The 22,340-nt window shown below is 44.9% G+C and overlaps 1 protein-coding gene across 1 annotated transcript in view; it reads left to right on the top strand.

Annotated features, from left to right (window-relative positions):
- MREG (melanoregulin) overlaps positions 1–22,340 on the top strand; it is a 44,157-nt gene that overhangs the window by 6,182 nt on the left and 15,635 nt on the right. Inside the window, exon 2 of the mRNA XM_073306746.2 lies at positions 7,139–7,295. Within this exon, the coding sequence (XP_073162847.1) occupies positions 7,139–7,295 (157 nt within the window). The remainder of the gene's footprint in view (positions 1–7,138; positions 7,296–22,340) is intronic.

Raw genomic sequence — 22,340 nt, 5'->3', positions numbered from 1 at the left:
TTCAGTTTCTTCTTTTTTGCAAATGGTGCATGCATGACTTAAAATGCTTCAGATTTTGTCTGAAAATGGCAAAAACAATTTCTCCTTCAGTTGTCTGAATTAGGACTTTGATCCTGCAAAGCACATGCATAACTTTGAGGGCTCTGAATAGTCTCCTTGAAGTCTGTGCAAAGTGAAGCGTTTGAATAAAATGTTTCAGGATTGGGGCCCTTAAGATACAACTCACGGAGACCACTGCGACTGTGCGTCGACGTCAGTGTTAAGTATGAGTGTAAGTCTCTGCAGGATCCATGCTCTGTTTCTAGTGCCATGTCACATACATGAACCCCTCTTTACCACTGGGCCAGTGAGCAAGTAGCCAGGGTTCTGGGCAGGTTGGTCAGACCACACTGAAGCGCTCTCGGCCATGGAATTGCCCCTCAGGTACTCAGTCTACTAAAGCTGCAGTCACACCTCATGATTAGTATAAACATACACAGTTCTTGCAGGCATATTTCAGAGGCTTATATAAACTGTGCTGTGAAGGGAGAGGGGGCACTTCAATCTCCAGGGCTGTCAAAGCAGCACCAACGTGACCTAGAAGCACTTCAGCTGCAGAAGGCCCACGTAGTCGGGCTCTCTGTGGATGAACTGTGCAAGCGTGGAGGGTCGGACATCCTTGACCCACGCTGGAGCAGAGTGCAGAGTTTCAGCCTGGTGACTGGAGTAGCAGTTGCTTGCAGCCCTTCTCTTTCCCACCCTCCTCCTAACATCACTTGGGCTATCAGAGCCTGATCCAAAGCCTCCTGAAGTCAAAGGGAGCTATGTGGGTGAAATCTTTCCACTGACTTCACTAACTGCGGCTCTCCAGGCCTTTGCATATGATAACCAATTCAGTAGTCTTGCCCAGGCCTAATGCAGAGACCACCTCCCTAGATGGGGAGAACCTCTCTATTTTTAATAAACAGGAGTACTTGTGGCATCTTAGAGACTCTAAAGTACTCCTGTTCTTTTTGCAGATACAGACTAACACGGCTGCTGCTCTGAAATCTATTTTTAATGAGCAAGTCCAGGACTTCAGTGGCATGGACGTGACAAATGAAGGTGGGAAGCAATACGGATTTAACTGTCCTGAGTTCTTGCTTCTAAATATGCTACCTAAATAATAACACAGAGACATTTAATCCTGACCTTGGTGCACACAGCTACAGGAAATTCCCATTAACTTAATGAAAGTTAAGCACCTGCCTGGAGAGGCATAGTCCCTTATTGTTTCATTGTCTTGCAAAGCCTTGTGAGTCTTCAGTCGGTGAGCTGATTGCATGGAACACCTTTCTTTAGTAACACATGATAGTGATGATCCTGTTTAGTTAATGCTGGCTTTTCACAGGAAATCCTATAGAAGCACTGTCTATCTGACGGCTACCTTGTCTCATGAGTCCTTCCTTGCTATTAATGGCTACTGGGTTGTGGTGACACTATTTGAAAGAGTTGCACTTTTGTTTAAACTGCAGCCATCTTTCGATTGGTTGGCATTTCGGCTCCTGTAACTGGGTTTTAGAAGATTATTCTGGCAGATCTAATTCCTGAATAAGTGAGTTTTGAATGGAAAATCATTAAAACTTCCCCAAACCCCATCTGAAGGGTACCAACCAAATTAAAATAACATATTACTCAACTGGTGTTAGAGAGAGAGAGACTTTTTTCCCAATATAGTAAGGTCTCGCTCTAGAAAATGGTGAAATCTAGCAAGGCAGAGCTTTCAGCCTAAATGAATTGCTGAGCATTTAATGTAACCTTTGTAAATGGCAGACTGATCAAAAATTGGTTTGGTAGCCTCTTCCATCAAACACAAGAAACGCGTGGTAATCTGTCTCGCTCTGAAGGTGAGCTCTCTGGAAGAGGGGGGCCTTCTCTGGCGGCAGCTGAATGGAGAGAATTGAAGCTCTTAGTGTAGATAATAAATTCTCAAATATTGAAAGCTCCTTGGAGCAGTGACCTGTTTATGAAACACTAACTCTCAGCAATTGCTGGATAGAGGCCAGGCCGGGCAACGCGCCAAATGCCCTCAACTTGGCTTCTGTACCTGGGAGGGTGTGGTGATGGTGGTGGTATAGTGCTGGTTTTTCCCTATCTCTTCCTTCTAAATGTCACGTAGGAGGATACAGCACTATAGGAATATGGGGTCTCTGCGAGTTATGTGGTGTCCCATGTGCCTTCGGGAGTGGGGAATGCATGAAATTTTGTTTGTGTTTGTTTTTTTTTTTAAGACCAGTGGCTGGGATTGTCTTAGCATTTGGAACACAAGGTTTCCGAACCCATTAGGATGGGTTCAGCCCTGTATCCTTCTACAGGAGATAAAATGAGTACTAAATGCTGTGGGCTGATAAGCGGGAGCAATTCCACTGAAGGCAATAGGGTTGTGGCTGCCTTATTCCAGCAGTGAATCTCATCTTATGGGAGACTTTATAATGATACCTTAGAAGCTGAGAACCTGTCTCGTCTGCATGGACACTTAAAACAACCCCTTCTGGCTCGAGCAGGCATTTGCCCCAGCATCCCAACAATACCCCTACTTGTACAGTGTGCTGCATGAGGAGATGCTCCTGCCCTCCACCCCAGAGGTGGCTGCATTTCAGTCACACTATGTAAACCACTTGTGGAGCACTTCCTGGGCTGGGAAAAGGCATTGCTGCTATAAAAGGATGAAGAACAAAATATTTGAGATTCACACCTGGCTTCGTTTCGACCTGACTAACTGAACTTTAAGCGACTGTGATTTAGATCTTGTACTTCTCTGAAGTTGGTCCAAAAAGATGATGATGGCATGGTGCAGAATTTCCTGAGCTGTTCATCTTACATCAGCCCAGTGAGTAACACTTTGCTCACACTTAAGATCAGATCAGGGTGCATAATTGAAATGCAGCTTGAAAACATATTAAAATGTAGCAAGTGTGCTGATTTTAGTTATGACATCTTGGTCCCATTGAAATTAAGAGCAAAACTCCAATTAATCTTAATGGGAGCAGGGTTGCACCTTAAATGAAGTGTTTGGGATATAAAGTAGTGAAGTCCAGAAAGATTTAATTTGGAAATGGCTTTACTGAACACATGCCAGCACTAATCTAGAAATAATGGTGGTGTGCCATCCTTGCCTCTGAAGTTTCTTTCCTTGGCTTGTTTGTTAATTATAGTTTGCAAGAGATCAGGCAACAGGTAGCACAAGGAAAAACAGCTTTCTGGCCTAGTAGAAGCCTAAATAACCTTCCTGTATGGATATTTATGGTAAAGTGTAAAAAAAGATTCTTTACAAGCTAGCAGTCCTATAAAAATAGTTTATAAGGGGCCTTATTCACAGGCAAAATGCCTATAGGGTTATTAACGGCTGTACAGAACAAAAAAATTTTAAAGCACTAAATTTAAGGGAGCAAATAGTATAAATATTAGGTCCCGTCAGCTTGTCCCTCACAAAAATTGAGTAGATTTACTTCTCACCTTTCTGAATCCCCATCTGATATTATTATTTCTTTAAATTTAAGGGGTAATTTGAAAATACCTACAAAAAAGATCTAGTCACTTTGATTAAGAAAACTGAATTAGTGTTACAACAACATCATAATGACCATCCAGCAGGATTACACAACCCTTGCTGGACAGCACACACAAGAAAATGAAACGATCCAATTGCCACCCAGTAAATCAAAACAACAGAAAAGCTCTTTGTATCACTGTAGCACCAAGGGACCCCCCCAACTGGGGGGTGGGAGGGGGAGGAGAACTGTGCTAGCCACTGAGCAATCACCTAGAAAGAGACAGTCCCTGCCCAAAAGAGCTTGCAATCCAAATAGGCCAGCCAAAGGCAGTATTGTTATCCCCATTTTACAGATAGGGAACTGAGGCACAGAGACCAAACGACTTGCCCAGGATCAGAGAGCAGGTCTGTGACAGAGCCAGGAGTGCAGCCCAGTCCTAGGCTAATGCTCCAAACACCAATCCATCCTCCCCCAATGCTACTGAGTACCCAATGTCCTTACTGGTCAGGCATATGCAGGCCTATGCTCTGCTGCCCTATCCGGGGTTTGTATTTATCCAATGTCTTCAGCATCCAGGCTTTGAAGGGTAACACTGTGTCCCTAGCCAGAATAAAGTACCACTGCATTCCAATGACTTTCCCTCATCCGAGGAATGAAAGGAATGGACGCTGCTGGCCCAGGATCTGTTAGAGGGGGTAGGAGAGGCATCCTCTTCGAACCTGCCCCCTCCCAAACTCCATAGGATCCCCATGAGGCAAACTGCATATGGATGGATTCTTGTGCAGGAGGAGGCATTCTCCATAGTGTCACCCCATCTCTGGAAAGCTGGGGATTTTCTACCCGAAGTTAATTATGACCCTTTCTGCATTAAGCTGAGCACTTTCCTGTCCTGCCCTTTCAAATCCTATCAGGAGACAGGTGATGAGGCCAAGGCTCCCCAGGTCTTCAAACTGCTGCCATGAGGGATGGGGAAGGATCTAGGCCTCTCTGCAGATACCCCTGCTCTCCTTAAAGGCCCTGTGATCCCTTGGGGAGTTTCCCTTCAAGACTTGTGATGTCTGCTGGTTGAGACGATGACACCCCTGCTTGTGCTGTGGGCAAGCAAACTGCCTGCTGACGGCAGGGTACCTTGGAAACTTTGTGAGTTTGGGCCTGTGGAATTATCGGAGTATCTCTTGTTCTTTGATGAGCATTTCTGGGGGAAAAGTGTAATTTGGCCTTTAGCCACTGCGATAATATGTATGGAGCATGCAGGCCATGAATAGCGCTTGTGAGAAGTTAATTTTGTACACTGTGCCTAGATCTAGATGATCTTTTATATGCACAACTGGAATTTGTTTGATTTGGGGACTGAAATTTCCTGGCATTTAACAGGCAGAGTACTCTGGCCGTTTGCTAGTGTGAAAAATATTGATGCCACTCCATCCTCCACACCAGCCATTAGACGAAAGCAAGCAATACAAGCAAGCTTGTGCTGTAAAGGGTGTGACAAGAGCAGGCACAGCAAGGTAAAAAAGCTCAAATGACACTATCCTCGGCTTGTACCTTTTGCATCTTAAGCAGACTGCAGGAGCTGCAATGCCTGGAGACAACAGGAATTAAGGATGGAAGGCCAAGCTTCTGGAATTTCCTTGTGTTTTGGCAAGGGCATGAGGTCAAACATGACGTAAACATAGATTTTTGGGTGTGTGTAAATGGGGTTCTATTAAATCTCCCTAGAGGCCCAACCTACTATTGCATTTCTTAAGTAGCTAACTCGGAGCTCAGGTTTAGAAATTTACAGTCCCTGGCTCGCTGAAGTCAGGAGCAGGGTGGGGCAGGAGATCAGAGCCCCTTCTTTGAAGATGACGGGTTGGATCCTGGTCTATGCTGTGATACAGAGTCCCATGGTGAAATCTACAAAGGGTGGGGACACACTACCAGCCCTAAAAAGGAAGGGGAGCTGCTGACTGCTGCCTCGGCTTGTTCTGCAAAGCTGCCAAGGGAGAAAGTAGAGGGGGTCTTTTGTCCCCTGAGACCCTTGCTCCTTTTCCCAGTGACAGCTGCAGGATTTACCAGCCCCTTCTGCACCACCAGTGGAAGTGGCAACAGCTGCCACGGCCAGACTCCCTCTCCTGACGGATAGTTGTGAAACCTGCCACTGGTTATAGGCCTCCTGAAATACTGGGGTCTTATCTGAAGGTGGCCTCTCTGATGTCTACCTATCAAAGAACAAAGGCAGGTTAAGAGGCCCCTGAAGTCTTTGTGTTCATGCCATGGATTGAGTGGTTACATGGGAACTGGCAGCCAAGATAAAACACAAATGTGATGGTCCTACTAAGAACTATACATGTAATCCTCTTAATGACGTGGGCTTTGTAATGATCGGGGTGAGCAGAGAAATCTTGGTGACGTTCATGGAAGCCATAGGCTCTGGGAGCCAGCAGAGAGCAGACTTAATTTCTGCCTCTTTTCTTCTGTTAAATATTCAGTGCTCCTTGCAAATGTGCTCGAGGCTTGAAATAAGCAACAGCTAAAACTTCAACTCTCCTGCCCCAGGGAGCGAATGGTTCCGCGAAGTGCAACTGCTGTAGTGACCACATTCAGAGGAGTCTGACTGTGAGCATCAGAACAGTGTTTACTTGTGATCAGTGCCGGGTGGGATTGAAGTGTCTGGACAAGGCTGTTAGTGAAGTAGTAGTGAATGGGTTTTGTTTTTGGAGGGGAAACCCTTTCTCCCCCCCACCAACCCCCTGTATAAGGATGAGATTAGCTTTCCAAGCTAGTGTAAAAGGGAAACTGGGATGTTGGAGGAAGAAAAGATAAATTATATCTCCGTCTTTGACATTTCCCCCTATTTGATTCAGAAATAGGTTCTGGGAATCGCAAAGCTTTCTCTTCACCCCCTGTGTAAGTCTGGGACCCGGGGGACTGACAGTGCCGCTTTAAGAATTTTTGTAAAGGGATGTTTAATCTGCTTTTTGGGTGCAGTAGGTTTGGGTAGTTTCCCAAGATAAAGGGAGGCCCCTCAGTACTCCAGCTACTACTGCCAACTGTAGCAACGTGCATTGGAGTTGGCTGCTGGCAAATTCTGTCAGCATACAGCAGACTTGAAAGTTCGAGAGCTGTCACTGACGCACACCAGAACCGGTTGACTGGAAGAAGGCCGAACTAATGCTATGGGGCTTTAGAATAGAGTATTTGTAAGGATAAGTCCACTTTTCATGTTGTGCCTTTCCAAAGCAAGGCATTCAGCTGGCTCCTAGCGGTTGTTCTCTAGATGATGGTGGTAGCTATCAGGTGTTTGAATAGGTCAGTGATGGATGTCATGACCTGTTGCATTGTGCAGAAGGATGTTTGTTTGAAAGGTACCCTGTGAATACTTAAGATGCATGGGTTTCCTGTCTCATTCAGAGTACAGCACCTTTAACAGAGCGACACCACCAGGACTGCCTAGACTGAGAGCAGTGAGCACTAGACTCGGTTCTAGGGCCAGGCTGGCACACCTGCTTTTCTATTTCAGGGGCAAAAGTGTTATCAGCTGAGCCGTACAGACCCCACTTACCGAATACACCTGACTATAGAACTTAACTGCCATTCTCCAGATTCAGTCACTGACAACTGCACCTCAATATTCCCCCTTTCAGTAATAACCCTTATGCCTCGTTTGGAGCCACCTTGGCGAGGGACGAGGAGAAGAACCTGTGGAGCACCCCTCATGACATGTCCCACACTGAAGCCGATGATGACAGGATACTGTATAATCTGATTGTCGTCAGGAACCAGCTGGAGAAAGATTCTGAGGTAAGGCTAAAGGACTGTTGTTCACGGATACACAGTCATTGAATAAACACCTGCCACAATTACAAACCAGCCACGAACAGCTGAGAACAAATGTCATCACATATCCCGGTGGTTGGTCATATTAGAGATAAACTTAACCAAAAGGTAAGTCTGGTCATTCTTTGGATACCTTTCAGGTCTGTATGGAACATTATTGCTATGGTAGCTTAGTTGAGTAGCAGTATCAAAGAAGAGGAGGTTATACATGGTGATGTTAAATATAGTCGGGCAGTGCAGATGTTTCTCTAATGAAAGCAAGTGTCCAAAGGACTACATCAAAGAGTTGCTGATGCTTGTATATCTAGGTTGGATTGGAGGTTGTGCATACCATATGGTAAGTATTACTCTGGGGAAAGAGAATTCTACTTATTTTCCCCCTGTACTAAATTTGGTAAGAGGTGAAGCAGGGAAGCCTTTCTATTCCCTGGTCAAAGAGCGGTCTCTGTGATACATTTCCTATACCAGCACGCACACTTAAGGCTCTTTCAGACTTCTATTAAATTAAACCACTACCTACATAGACCAAGTAACTTCTTTCTCTTGTCCATGCAGACATTCAAAGAGTCCCCGCCCCAAAGAGCTTACCATGTGTTTCTACAGTTTCTAGTACACTGGGATCTGTATCCTGGCTGGGTCCCCTCAGATGTTACTATGGGTAGCTCTACACTGAGGGGAGAGGAGCGGGGAAGAGCTGTGGTACCAAATCTTAGCACCCGGGCGCTCGCGGGGCTCATGCTATAGGGCTAGAAATAGCAGTGCAGATGTTTGGGCTCAGGCTGGAGACTCCCCCTCACTGGGTCCCAAGTCCAAATGTCTAAACTGCTGTTTCTAGGCCTGTAGCATGAGCCTGAGTCAGTTGACCCAGATGCTGAGACTTTCTGCTGTGGGAATTTTTTTTTTCTCCTCTCTCCCTCCCCCCAGTGGACATACCCTATAATACTTTGTAGTTGTAGAAGCAGCAGTGGCTGTTCTGATCTCTGGATAAGACACCTTTGACATAAGCTGTGCCTGCATCCTGAACTACGATTCTCCAGAGAGCAGTTCTTTTGGAGGGTCACAGGATTTAACTTCCTGCTTGATAGTTCACATTGCCATTATTAGATGCTTCTATGCCTTATTAGCATATGCTGGCCTTTGCATGTTCAAAGCTGCTTTCGCTATTCCCTTCCCTCGTGTTACTACCACACCACAAACCTGACATTTCCACAAGAATGGTCCTGTCCTTGTGCTGAACCTGAACTGCAATAGCTTGTCAAGTCAAATATTTGTGTAATCAGAATATGGTAATGATCAAGTACAGAAGAACTTGTGCAGCTGGTTAGGATAGTGGGGGGGGGAAATTGTCATCATTATATAAACTATATTTTATAGGCCTGATTTATTTCCCTAATTGACTTCATGTGTGTGACATTAGTGACCTGGAGCATGGATTGAAACAGGCTGTAGAAAATACTCTTTTAAAATGAAATTGACACATCCCTTTTTGGACAGCTATTACAACTGTGAAATGTTTGCAGGAAAACTGGATAGTGCATAATTTCATTATGATCCCATGAAAATGACCTAATTTGATAACGTCTGCAATGTAATTATTTTTCTTTTTTCTAGGAATTAGTGAATTTTAGTGAATCTAGGAATTATAAGTGAAAATGAGCCAGTTTTTTTAATGAATCCTTATACTTTTGACATTTAGTTGAAATGAGAGAATATAATTTGTCATGAAGTGGGCTTTTGGGGTAGTTAGTGTTTAGATGTTTTGGAGGGTTGGGGGAAATTCATACCTGGGCTAAATTATGGGAAACAAAATTGCAACACAATTCTCATGACTACACATGACCCTTATTGGTATAGAAACTATAACTTTTCTCATGCTCTTAGGTTCATGACCACAAGTTTCTTAATGAAAAGATCCCCATTAGTTTCAATTGACTTCAATGGGCCACAGTTTGGATCAGTCCCTAAATTATTGCTCAGGAATGTGGGTGCTTTAAGCTAATATGATGTGAAGAAACGTAGCTGAGTTAGTGGCTTGTGACTTGTGTCCTCACTTGTTAAATATTTAATTTATTCTGGATTAGAGCAGTCCTTTAATCTGATGATTATAAGCTAGAACTACTTCCTGATGACTGACTATGAAAGCCATTAGTTGTTATGTAACAGCATCATAACTATAATGTCTCTGTCTTTAATGTATTGATCCTTACAATAGAAGGTAGAACAGGGCTGTTATCCCTATTGTACAGATGGGAAACTGAGGCACAGAGACTAAGTGAGATGCCCAAGGTGTCACAGGAAGCCAATGGCAGAGCAGGGAATTCCCTACCTGAGCACCTCACTGACTGGACTGCCCTTCTAGTGAAAGACTCACATTTACTACAACAGACGTTGGATCAGGCTGCTTGTTCGTCCATTTTTAAAACTCTTACCACTTTGAGTAGTATCTGGAGTGATGGTCAGTGCTGGAAGGCTGGAGGCCTTCACTCTAGGAGATAAACAAACCCCTGGGACACTAGTTTTGTTGTTTCAATCACCAGGTGGAGTTAAGAATTGAGTGTCGGATTTAACTCCTTCAACTTTACTTTTATTAATATTTTGCCCTTAACATTACTTACTCTGACTGTGACTGAAGTTTTTGTGAGCTGAAATCTTAATAGATCTTTATTCTGGAGTTTTGTAACTAGCATGGTTTTAAAATTTATTTTGTAGCCTTATTTTGTTAAAGAGGAAGAACATTAATATCAAGGGTTGAAGGTCAAACGATGTTTCCTGGCCTGTGTGTAGGAAAGGGAAGAATTTGTAACATGCATCAGCATAAAGCCTGGTTCTCTCTCTTATTGTGACTTGTTGTCGCCAACACAAAATCAGCTGGAATTCACTGTTGTTGAAGGATCCTCCTTCCTACAAACTAACTAAGCCCTTTTGGTGCTAATGTGAAACTCCCTATTCAGTTGGTCAGAGCTATAGTGGTGTTCATGGTTTATATAATGCAGCATTGCTTGGATTCCTCATGTCTGCTGTTGCCGCTATGCCAAATGGTAGCAGATTTGGGAGCCTTTTGGGTATCTAGATTTTTTTTTTGAATGTAACTAACTTGTTTGCAGTACATGCCAGTCCTTGAACAGAGGTGGTCACAAACAGCACACTGGGAAATCTGTGCTTCAGAAATCTCAGCTCAAACAGTTCCTAGGAAGCAACTCTGCCCCAAGGATCGACTGTTGTTACAGAGATTATGGCAGAGAGGAAACTGTCTTGCTGTTTGCAACAGCTCCTCTAAAGAGAATAATTAACACAGGACATTTATTCAGACCTGCTAAGAACATGTGAGACTGGGTGTAACAGTGCCATGTGGTGACACCTACCTAACAATATGATCACTTTTTTGCTCTTTCTAAAGACAGAGTTACACTGAAGTCTCTGGGAGCTTTACTGGAGTACTGAGTGCTGAGTCTACCCCTTTGACTATATTCATGTTTTGAATCACAATGTTCATCACACTTTGTTTTTAATCACTTTATTTATGCAAACAATAAAAAAAAAATCCTGACTGAATTCCTGTGAGGAATGCAGGCTCCTTCACAATAGTCCTTTCTGGCCTTGGGATCTACTATCTAGTTTGACCTACTGTACAGTACAGGCTGTAGAATTTCCCCAAGATATCTGCTCTAGGAGTTTTTTTTCTAAAACGTCCACTCTGGATTTAAAAGCAGTCAGTGATGGAGAATCCACCAGGATCCCTTTTAAATTGTTCCAGCGGTTAATTACAGCCCTGTTAGGTCATTCCCAGAAGTGCATCCTTTCTGAAGCAGTACTTCTGAGACTGAAGCAACAAGTCAGTTTCCTGGAATGTGATGTACCAAGACAGAGTAATCGTGATGGAAGATCGGATATGGTGCGCTTACTCTGTGAATCTCCATATGATTCATACAAGAAGCTGTCTTTTAAAGATGGGGAAACTGAGTCACAAGGAAGTGAAATGTTTTGCCCTGCATTGTGCAGATTAGTGGTAGAGCCAGCAGTAGAATCCAAAGATCTGTATATGCTACAGAGACTATACTGGCAGAGGTTGATCCTGGAACCTCTGCCTGTTGATTGTGATCTCCGGGCTGCTGCCTGCCCTGGCCCCACATCACTCCCGGAAGCGTCTGGCTGCTAGCACGTCTCTGCAGCCCCTGGGGTGGGGAGGGGGAAGCTCTGCGCACTGTCCCTGCAGCTTCCATTGGCTGGGAGCTGCAGGGGTGGGCAGCGCATGGAGACCCGCTGCCTCCCCCCGGACTGTGGAGATGTGCCAGCAGCCAGATGTTTCTGGGAGCGGCGTGGGGCCATGGCTGAGCCCCACTGCCCCGTAGCCAGGAGCCGCCTGTGGTAAGCACCTCCCAACCGGAGACTACACCTCGCTCCCCAGGCTGGAACCCCTTCCTACATGCAAACTTCCTCCCAGAGCCCGTACCCCCTCCCACACCCCATCGCTCTGCCCCAGCCTGGAACCCCCCCCTGCACCAAACTCCCTCCTAGAGCTTGCACCCCTCGCTCCTGCACCCCAACCACCTGCCCCAGGCTCAGCCAATGCACACCCCACAGTTGAGAATGTTGCACTGATTTGTGACAGTCCCTGAAGGGTTTTAGATCTATAAGCCACAAATGACACTAATAAAAAGTGAAACTCATGAAGTGACCACTGGATTCTATGAGATTAGGTGCAGTGTGACCATATGACCCCTGCATTCAAACCCCATCCCAGAGCTTGCACCCTAACCCCTTTCCCCAGGCTCAGCCCGGAGCCCCCTCCCACACTCTGAACCCCTCAGTCCCAGCCCAGATCCTGCCCCCCTTCCTGCACCCCAATCCCCTGCCCCAGCCCAGTGAAAGTGAGGGAGGAGGGGGGAATGGAGGGAGCGGGGCCTCAGGGAAGGGGCGGGGTAGATCCTGGGTTGACTTTTTTTATGCACAAGATCACTTTTTGAATTTAAGATCATCTTGTGGAGATCACTGGTGTAGATGCAGCCTACATAGACAGAATGGGGTTTTTCCATCAATACAGAAATGCCACCTCCTTGAACAAAGCCATCTTCTGTGGACGGAAGCCATCTTCTGTTGATGTAGCTGTCTGTATGCTGGGAGTTACATCTGCGTAGCTATGCTGGTCCAGGGTGTGGGTTTTTCATACTCCTGACTGCAGGGGTGAAAGTAATATTTAAACTCTTTCCGGTACAGGGGCCTGGCTCTGGGCCCCCGGGAGGGGTGGGGCCTCAGGCGGAAGGGGCGGGGTTGGGGTCAGCCAGCCCAGCCCATCCACAGAGCCTGGCCCACACCGCCCAGGGCTCCAGCGGCGATTTAAAAGGGCCTGGGGCTCCGGCCGCTGCTGTGGTGGTGGCAGCCAGGAGCCCCGGGCCCTTTTAAATCACTGGCTCTGGGGTAGCTGCCCCTTTTGTGCCCCCTTCCCCTGCTGTCAGCGGCCCTGCTGGTAGGGTCCCTACCGGCAGGGCCGCCAACAGGGGGGCCAAAAGGGGCAGCGATGTTAAAGTGCTGCCACGGCAGCGCTTAAATGTTGGCTGCGTACAGGCTGGTACCCGCTTCTTACTGATATGCCGTACTGGCCCGTACTGGCCCGTACTGGCCCGTACTGGCCCGTACTGGCCCGTACTGGCCCGTACTGGCCCGTACTGGCCCGTACTGGCCCGTACTGGCCCGTACTGGCCTACTTTCACCCCTGCCTGACGGACGTAGCTAAGTGGATAGAACCTCTCTGTAGATTGGGCGTAAGTTTCTTGAGTCCCAGTCCAAAGCCTCTGAGATGTTCACACAGCGCTTTTTTGCAAACTTGGGTTAGCTCCTGTGGGTTAAAACAGCAGTGAAGAGCCAGCAACTCAGGTTAGCAGCTTGAGTGAAAGCCTATAGGAGAATTTGGGGTTGAACTCAAGCTGCTAATCTGTGTTGGAGTTGCCATGTCTTCACTGCTATTGTAACAGGAGTTACGAACACACTTTTTTTTTTTTTTTTTGCAGTGTAGACATGCTCTTTAAATCCTGTATCTTAACACATCTTTCTTGTTTTCATATTTTCACTTCAGAGAACTCTGTACTATGTCAGTTTATTGACATCTATATAACTCAGAACAAAAAATGTGTGTTTGGTAACAATTGGAAACACCCTAAGGAATTGGAGACTCTGTGGCTGCTTCTGATTCCGGCTCCTTCTGACAGACCAGAAAAACTTGGCTTGAGAGCCCAACATTTCTGTACTCTGTGCAGTAATCACATCTTACCCCAGCGAACATTTTACAATTAGGCCGAACAGCTTCACCCTCTTCTAATGAGAGCTCAGCCCTATGAGAGAAGCAAAGGTTTGAATTGCAACACATAATGGCCTGTAAATGCTAAACATAATCTTCTTTGGGGAGCTGTTAAATTATCACTCTCCAGATGAGTGAATACGGCTCTGCTCTTCAGCTGCAGTCTGAGCAGAATAGTTCCCACAGAGAGACCTTATGGAAGCTGCAAAGGAGATGATGCTGTCTCTGCTAGGAATGAGCAAGGTTCACATGCTGGACTGCTTGTGATCTCTCCCATGATCTGATTGTCACTGAGACTTCAGGTTTTGTGTTCTGCTGGTGTCAAATCAGTGTTAGTGAGAGGAGAATTCTCTTCTATTTCTAGGTTCTGATTCAGCAAAGCACTTAAACGTGCTTAAGTACCAATAACTTAACTGGACGTCCTTATGTGCTCTACAGAACTGGTACCCACATGTCCTTGTCTTCCTTAAGGACCTACTAGTACAAGCGTTTAGGGAAAGGGCCATATTCCACCACAGAGTTATTGGGCCCAATTCATGTGCTTGGTATCCACACGGAACTCTGATTTTTTTTTTTCAGTGCAAAAAATGTGGTGTGGGGTTTTTTTTGTTTTTGTTTTTTTTATAGCAGCAGAGCTAACCTGCATTAGCTATCCCACCTGAACAGGGTTTCTCCCATAGACAGTTACTGCCTCCTGGGGAGGGGGATTAACTATGGTGACAGGAGAAGCTCTCCCACTGGTGCAGCAGCATCTTCGCTGATGCGGTGCAGCTGTGCCATACGTGAAGACAATCACATGGTGGTGGTGATAACGGAAGTTCTGAATAACAGCAGGGTAAAGTTCTGGCCCATAATGACTTGATTAAAATAAGTCATTTTATTTATTGGGGGGAGGGATAGCTCAGTGGTTTGAGCATTGGCCTTCTAAACCCAGGGTTGTGAGTTCAATCCTTGAGGGGGCCATTTAGGGATCTGGGGCAAAAATTGGGAATTGGTCCTGCTTTGAGCGGGGGGTTGGACTAGATGACCTCCTGAGGTCCCTTCCAACCCTGATATTCTATGATAAGTATTTATAAACAGAAGCATCTGTAGTCTCTCTATTTGAGCCCACCCTTGGGATATAAATAAATTCTAAGGTTGTGACTTGTCTGAAACAAATTTTGGTACCATGAGAGCCTTGTAATTTGGGCACAAAAAGGGTCGTCTTAGCTCACGTGCCTGTAAAATGTTTTCACTGGCAGTCTTTAAATCAAGAGTGGATGTCTGAGGTACAGCATGGCTTCTAGAAAATAAGTTATGGTCTTGATGCTGGAACCACTTGGAGAAATTCTGTGGCCGGTGTTATGCAAGTGGTCAAGCTAGCTGATGTAATGGTCACCACTGGCCTTAGAATCTGACTCTCAATGCACAGTGCTGTAAATCTTCATTCCTATGCCGTTGTGCACTATAGATAACTTACAGTGCTCCACAGTATACCTGTAAATAAATAAAATTGAGGTATGTGTGCTAAAGTTAATTTGGTGATGGATTATCTTGCACGTTAATGAGTAATTCGTAATGAATCTCCTAGCAGCTATGGAGCAGTGTGATCTAGTGGATAGGGCCTTGGACTGTGAGTCCGGGACAGGGGTCATATTTCCAAATATGCTACTTAACTGCTATTTGAGGCTGGGTTGGTCACGTCCCTAATTTGTGTCTCCACTTCCTTACCATTAAAATAGGGGTGACAATAAGTTGGCTTCCTTTGTGAAGTGCTCTGAGATCTACAACTCAGAGCACAATGATCATGTTTATTAAGTTACTGGAGAAAGCAACTGAAATGCAGAAATCAAGAGAGCTCTGTACTCAGTTCTGGCAAAGATGGGGGTTGAGCGGTATGCAGAGACTCCGGAAGGTGGGAGTAAATTAGAAATGGTCGGCATGTTGGGACAGAGCACCTCTTTCCTGTTGTATTGTGTTAAACCATGTCTCGTATAGCATAGTCATCCAAGCTATGAGAGAGGTTTACCACGTGCCTCCTAAAAGATTCAGAAACAGGATCTTTCATTTGTACAACTCTAAGGGCTTGTCTCTACAGGGACATCCAGAAAATTAAACCAAGTTAACTAAAGGTGTGAATGGAAAGTGGATTAGTTAAACTGCATTAAATCCCCATGTGGACACACTTATTCAGAATTAAAGTGGCTTTAATTTGGTTTGCCTTAATTCACTTTAAAATAAAAGGAATTAAAGACTCTCTTTAGTTCTGAGTGAGGGTATTCACATGGGGTTTAATGCGGTTTAACTACTCTACTTCAAATTCGCACATTTTAGTTAATTTGGATTAACTTTCCTGGAAGTGGAGACAAGCCCATATACACTGCAAGATGGGAGGAGAAAGTTACCCTTTAAATGACCCCAATATTGATGATTTGTAAGTGTAGTTCCTTGAGTGCTGTTGTTGCATAGATGTGAGCATGTGTCACAAGCCAGCTCTCCTCCATTTAGCCTGTGTCCACTTGACTAATGTGGATACTTCCAGCCAAAGAACTTTCACTCAGTGGGGAATCTGCCTATTCTGAATAACAGCAGGGTAAACCCTTTTTAAAATAAACAGGGCCTAAATATCTGCTCTTTAGTAATAATTCCTAGCTTCTATCCAGCACTCTTCATCCATAGATCTCAAAGCATTTTTCAAAGGAGGTCAGTATCATCCCCATTTTACAGATGGGGGAAGGTGAGGTGCAAGGAGATAACCTAGCAGGCCAGTGGCAGAACAGGAAATAGAACTCGGGTCTCCAGAGTGATCTATCCACTGAGCCACACTGCCGTCAATCATATAACACTAAGTTCCGCCAGTAAATCAAACCTGCAAAACAGGCCCTATAACTGTCCCAGAAATATACCCTCAAACTTCCCCCAAACCATGCTTTTTGCAGCATGCCTGGAAATTAATCTAATTCAGGATTATTTAGGGTCAAGGTATAGGGAGATTTTTTTTTTTTTTTCAGAATATGAACATGGATCCAGATTTTGCATCTGATCATGTCTCCAGTGGGCTGAACCACATCACTAGCTCAGAACAACCCCTGAAGGCTGGAGCAGTACAGGTCTGGATTGGTATTTTAAAGCTTGGGCCCACATCTGATAATCTTTAGGTTGTTTGACCTAATTTCCTACGTACAGCTCCTGAGAACAGCGTTGCAAATTAATGTCAAGGGAATAAAGAAACAGCTCTGAGGGAGGATTGCTTTGGTAGCATGAACAAAACCACCTACTAATTAATAAGTTTCCATATCGGGGAAGGTATTTGATAGCATTTGTCTCTATTCTCCTTGGCACAACTTTTTGTTCAACTTCCAGTTCTGTGCCAGTCTGGCTCATACTGAATGCTTAGGATTTCCCCACTTCAATCTGGCATTTAAAGTACTTAATACATTGCACTGATTCCATGGAACTTTTCCAGGTAAATGTTTGAACAGCTGAGTGTTCAGATCAGCAAGGCAGGCTGGTGTGTGTGTCTAACACAGAACGCACAAGCCATCTGTGATACATGGAATTAGTCATCACTTCCCTTGGAGCTTTCACTGGCCTGAGACTGAGATTTCCAGCAAAGCATTACCAGTCTGATATTGGAACAGTTGCCGCTGTGGATCACTGCCTGGGAGAGACAGGTTGGGAAAAGCGGAGTTGGCCAACTTGACAACTACTTGAATGTGATGTTTTTGCAGTTGTCCTGGTGTCTGCCATCTGGGTGCCCCTGTCTGCCATCTGGGTGTCCTTTGCTACAGTCTAGTGGCAGGTTCTTGTGAAACTTCAACATGTTGCAAAGTCTGGTCCCAGGGCTGCTGACAACCCTTTTGGGCTACTCCTATGAAGGAACAAGTCAAGTCTGAACGAAATGGATTGGCATATTTGAGCAGCATCACAAAACTGCTTGTTACTTCACTGAAGATTGTTGCCAGTGGTGGCGGGATGGCAGAGGTGGAGGAAGCTACATGCTTGTAGTTTGGCCACCACTAGAGCGCTAGGATAGCACAGAAAATTCATGCAAGAAGCCATGGTTACTTCTTGGGGTACTGCAGTCTTTAGAACTGTTTCTATGGAAATTCTTATGCTCACCACTGGTTCTTGTATCTGCCGCTCCTTAGTCTTGCACCAAGGCTTTTCTCTAGTCTTCACGGGCATAGGTCGTACCACGATATGCATGATGGAGAGGAGAAAATTATTTGGCATCTGGGGAACTAAGACTCTGAGAATAAGTAAGATCTGCCCACGATCACGTGGGAAATCTGGGTGAAGCTAGGAATACACTGCAGATGAGTGCTTTGACCATAAATCCATCCTGTCTCTTTTGTGGTGATGTCATTTCCCTGGTTGAAGCACACTTACCACGTGTAATAACAATGAGCATTGTGGCACACCAGGCAGTATGTACTTGTGTAGCTGAATATTAACTTGGAACATTATCTGTAAGAACAGATTGTTTAATAAATGGATTTATTGATCTCCATTATCCAACTCAGCCATTAAAGGTGACCCACAAAAGGGGGGAAATACTTTTGATACTTCTATAGGATTGATAAAATATCAGTAGGGTCTTTTTAAAAATTTCCCCTGCTTATGACATTAAACATTCAGGTTCCACCCGCCCTGGAAGACTGACTGGTGAACTAGTGAAATGACAACATACTGAATCATGAAAGTAAGCTCTGCAGCTAAGAGTGAGGATTTTTAGATTGCTTTAAAATGTTTGGGTTTCTTTTGCTAACACCTATATAACATCAATGTCCAATTAACATTTGGGAGAAAGGGCATCTGTGTTAAAGATCACCATGGATGAATATTCCGTTAAGGTATGAGAGCTCACAGCTCTGACACATCTAGTATAGAATCAACCAAACCTGGACTGACCAAAGTCAACATTCCTGATATTTCTGATGGTTCGTCTGTACTGTTTCTCTCCCAGTGAGGTGGTGAGTCACTCAAGGGATCAGATCTTCAGCTGGTAAATTGCTATAGGTCCACTGAAGTCAAGGCCATGTGTTCGGATGCTGAATTTTCTCATTCAATAAGAATCCGGAAGCAAATTCCCCCCTCTCTTCCCCCCCCCCCCGCCAAAGTGAGACTATTTTCATTAATATCTGCTTTCTGAAGGGCTGTATCATTGTGCGAGTAGCAGAACAAGAAGGGTTTGCTTGCTGCCATTTGTGAGGTTCCCTATACCATTTTGTAGGAATACTACTACTCAGCCTGAGCGGTACAAGGATCAGTTAGTCAATGTTTCTGCAGAACACTGAACTAAGTAGTAGAAACAGAGGCACAGAGATGAAGTTCCTTGTGTAGTGTGGCACAGCTGGGATGAGAACTCTGGACTTGGGAGAGCTGTGCAAAGCGTTTTCAGCTTGGGCATGAGAACCTTCTCTCCTTTTCAGGGGCTTCTGGTGCGCTCAGACCACGCTTCTGCAAAGCTTTGCAGAAGTTCAGACATGTTCCTTTTGGAGCCTGTCCTTCTTTAAAGCTTCCCCAGCTATTGTGGGGACAGCTGCAGTTGTGTATGGTGGCTGCAGCCTGTTGTTGGGTACTCTGAGTCAGAAAGTTGCAGGGAGTAACAGCTTAAAAGGTTGGCTTTACCGAAACCCTCTCTGGAGTTTAGATGCACAGAATCCCTTGTTTCAGAGTAGCAGCCGTGTTAGTTTGTATCCACAAAAAGAACAGAAGTACTTGTGGCACCTTAGAGACTAACAAATTTATTTCAGCATAAGCTTTCATGGGCTACAGCCCACTTCATCAGATGCATAGAATGGAACATATTGTAAGAAGATAGATAGATAGATATACAGAGAGAGAGAGAGAGAACATGAAAAGGTGGAGTAAGAGACTAATTAAGATGAGCTATTATCAGCAGAAGAAAAAAAAACTTTTGTAGTGATAATCAAGATGGCCCATTTAGGCAGCTGACAAGAAGGTGTGAGGATACTTAACATGGGGAAATAGATTCAATGTGTGTAATGACCAGCCACTCCCAGTCTCTATTCAAACCCAAGTTAATGGTATGTAGTTTGCATATTAATTCAAGCTCAGCAGTTTCTCGTTGGGAGTCTGTTTTTGAAGCTTTTCTGTTGCAAAATTGCCACCTTTAAGTCTGTTACTGAGTGGCCAGAGAGGTTGAAGTGTTCTCCTACCAGTTTTTGAATGTTAGGATTCCTGATATCAGATTTGTGTCCATTTATTCTTTTGCGTAGAGATTGTCTGGTTTGGCCAATGTACATGCCAGCAATGCCCCTCTGCCACATGATGGTATATATCACATTGGTAGATGTGCAGGTGAACGAGCCCCTGATGGTGTGGCTAATGTGATTAGGTCCTATGAAGGTATCCCTTGAATAAATATATGGACAGAGTTGGCATCGGCCTTTGTTGCAAGGATAGGTTCCTGGGTTAGTGTTTTTGTTGTGTGGGGTGTGGTTGCTGGAGAGTATTTGCTTCAGGTTGGGGGGGGGGCTGTCTGTAAGCAAGGACTGGTCTGTCTCCCAAGATCTGTGAGAGTGAGGGATCATTATCCTCATACCTTCTTGTCAGCTGCCTAAATGGACCATCTTGATTATCACTACAAAAGTTTTTTTTCTTCTGCTGATAATAGCTCATCTTAATTAATTAGTCTCTTACTCCACCTTTTCATGGTGTGTGTGTGTGTATCTTCTTATGATATGTTCCATTCTATGCATCCAATGAAGTGAGCTGTAGCCCACGAAAGCTTATGCGCAGATAAATTTGTTAGTCTCTAAGGTGCCACAAGCACTCCTGTTCTTTTTGAGAATCCCTCGGGAGTGGCAGAAGGGCGGAGTAGGAAAGGGGATGCAGTGCTAGGGACTTGCTTCTGATTCTTTTCAAAAAGCTTTGTTAATGCAAAGGAAGCAAGAGACTCCTAGCTCAGCTTATTATTTTTATTATAGTAGCACCTACAGACCCCAGTCAAGGCCTGATTTCCCCCATTGTACTAGACAATGTCCAGGAACATCATGAGGCAGTCCCTATATTGAAGAGCTTCCAATCTGAATAGACAAGAAGTAAAAGGGGAACCAGAGGCACAAAGAAGTGAGTGACTTGCTCAAGGTCACGGAGCAAGTTAAAGGCAGAGCCAAGAATAGAAGCGAGCTCTCCAGACTCCAAGTCCAGTGCCCCACCCACAAGACCACGCTGCTTCTCTGTTAAGTCATGCCCTTCCTCCTCTTCCCCTTGTAGTAGCAAGTGCTTGCTGCGTCCTTCCCTCAACAGCTGTACAAAGCCTCTAAAGCCACCAGCGGTGGTGTTCTAACCTAGCCAAGGGTCTCCTCCTTCCCCCTGTCACTTCCTCCCTACACCTCATCTTCAACCCTGGGTGCTGCGATTGCTGTTGCACAAGAGTCTGTCATAGGTTGTGGCAGGTATGTGACGTGTTCCCATACCGATGTCACGGTTACCCGTCAAGTGTGTGTGTGTTCCATTCCTTTGCTCTCGCTTGAGGCCGTGCAGCGGTGAAGTGAATCCATCATTCTGTTAAGTCCGCTGCTGTGTTCAACAGGTGCAGATGTTAAAATGGCCCAACATTTGGGGAAAGGGGTTCAATTTATTTAATTTTCATAGAAGCAAAACCAACTTAACTTCCTAGAGGAAAGAAGCTGCTAGTGAAGCCCCCTAGTGAGCGTTTTCCCAGGGTCTCTTCTCATGGTCATGCTTTTATGCGTTGTTTACAAAAACTCTTCAGTCTTGTTTCAGCCCTTTGTATGCCCCTTTAGATTCAGAAAGGGAAGGGACATTTATATGGATAAAAAGAATACCCAGAGTTAATGCTAACAAATGCTAGTTAATGCTAACAAAAGTGTTAGATGGATATTAAACCATACGCTTATCAGAAGTGTCCCAGACAACAACCTGCAGTACACATAGCAATTCCAACTAGGCTGTAGCCACATGCACCCTCTAATTCATTAACGAGGATGGTTTGATGGCTTCAAAGGTTGTAACAAGATATGGCACCTTCCACTTTTAGGTCACTAGTTCTATCCAGCCCATATTAATATTAACTGCCTCTGTTAACCATCAAACAGTTAAAGGCTAATTAGACGTAAGTTGGTCTTTGGCCTGCGCTCTGTGGACAGTCATTAAAATTGCCCTCACCTCTGAATGTCCAGTCCAGGGCAGAAGCCAAGGAGTGATCCTCAGGATAAGTTCACCATGAGATGGCGTGGTTAGATTCTGCAATGATTAAGGCATTAGAACATCTAGTCTGACCTTAATAACACAGACCATAGTGTTTGACCCAGATATCCCAGCACTGAGCCCAATAACTTGTGTTTGACCAAAATCTATCATCCAGAAAGGCAGCCAATCTGGATTTGAAGACAGCCAGAGATGGCGAATCCGCCCCTACCTAGCTGCACCACAGGTTCTGCGTATAGGTGAGATGAAGCTATTGCCTAGGCGGTGTGGGGCGGGGGGGAGAGCGTGCTGTATCCTTTCAATGTTAATGGAATAATTCAGTGCCTAAAGATTTGAAAAGAAAGCAGCAGCCTTGTTTCTAAACAAAACAGACAATGGAACCAATTCTGCTGTTCCGCTGGGGTAAATCAGGAGCAGCTCCTTTGACACGAATGAAATTGCTCTGGGTTTCCATTAGAGAGCAGAGTTTGGCCCAGTAACTCTAAGTGTAATTAAAAACAGACCTGAATGAACATTGCTTTGCTGCAGATGGGTTC

The sequence above is a fragment of the Lepidochelys kempii genome, chromosome 11, assembly GCF_965140285.1.
Source record: "Lepidochelys kempii isolate rLepKem1 chromosome 11, rLepKem1.hap1, whole genome shotgun sequence".
In the NCBI taxonomy this organism is placed as follows: Eukaryota; Metazoa; Chordata; order Testudines; family Cheloniidae; genus Lepidochelys; species Lepidochelys kempii.
The sequence above is the reverse complement of the archived record's forward strand: the minus strand, read 5'-3'. Positions and strand labels throughout refer to the sequence as shown.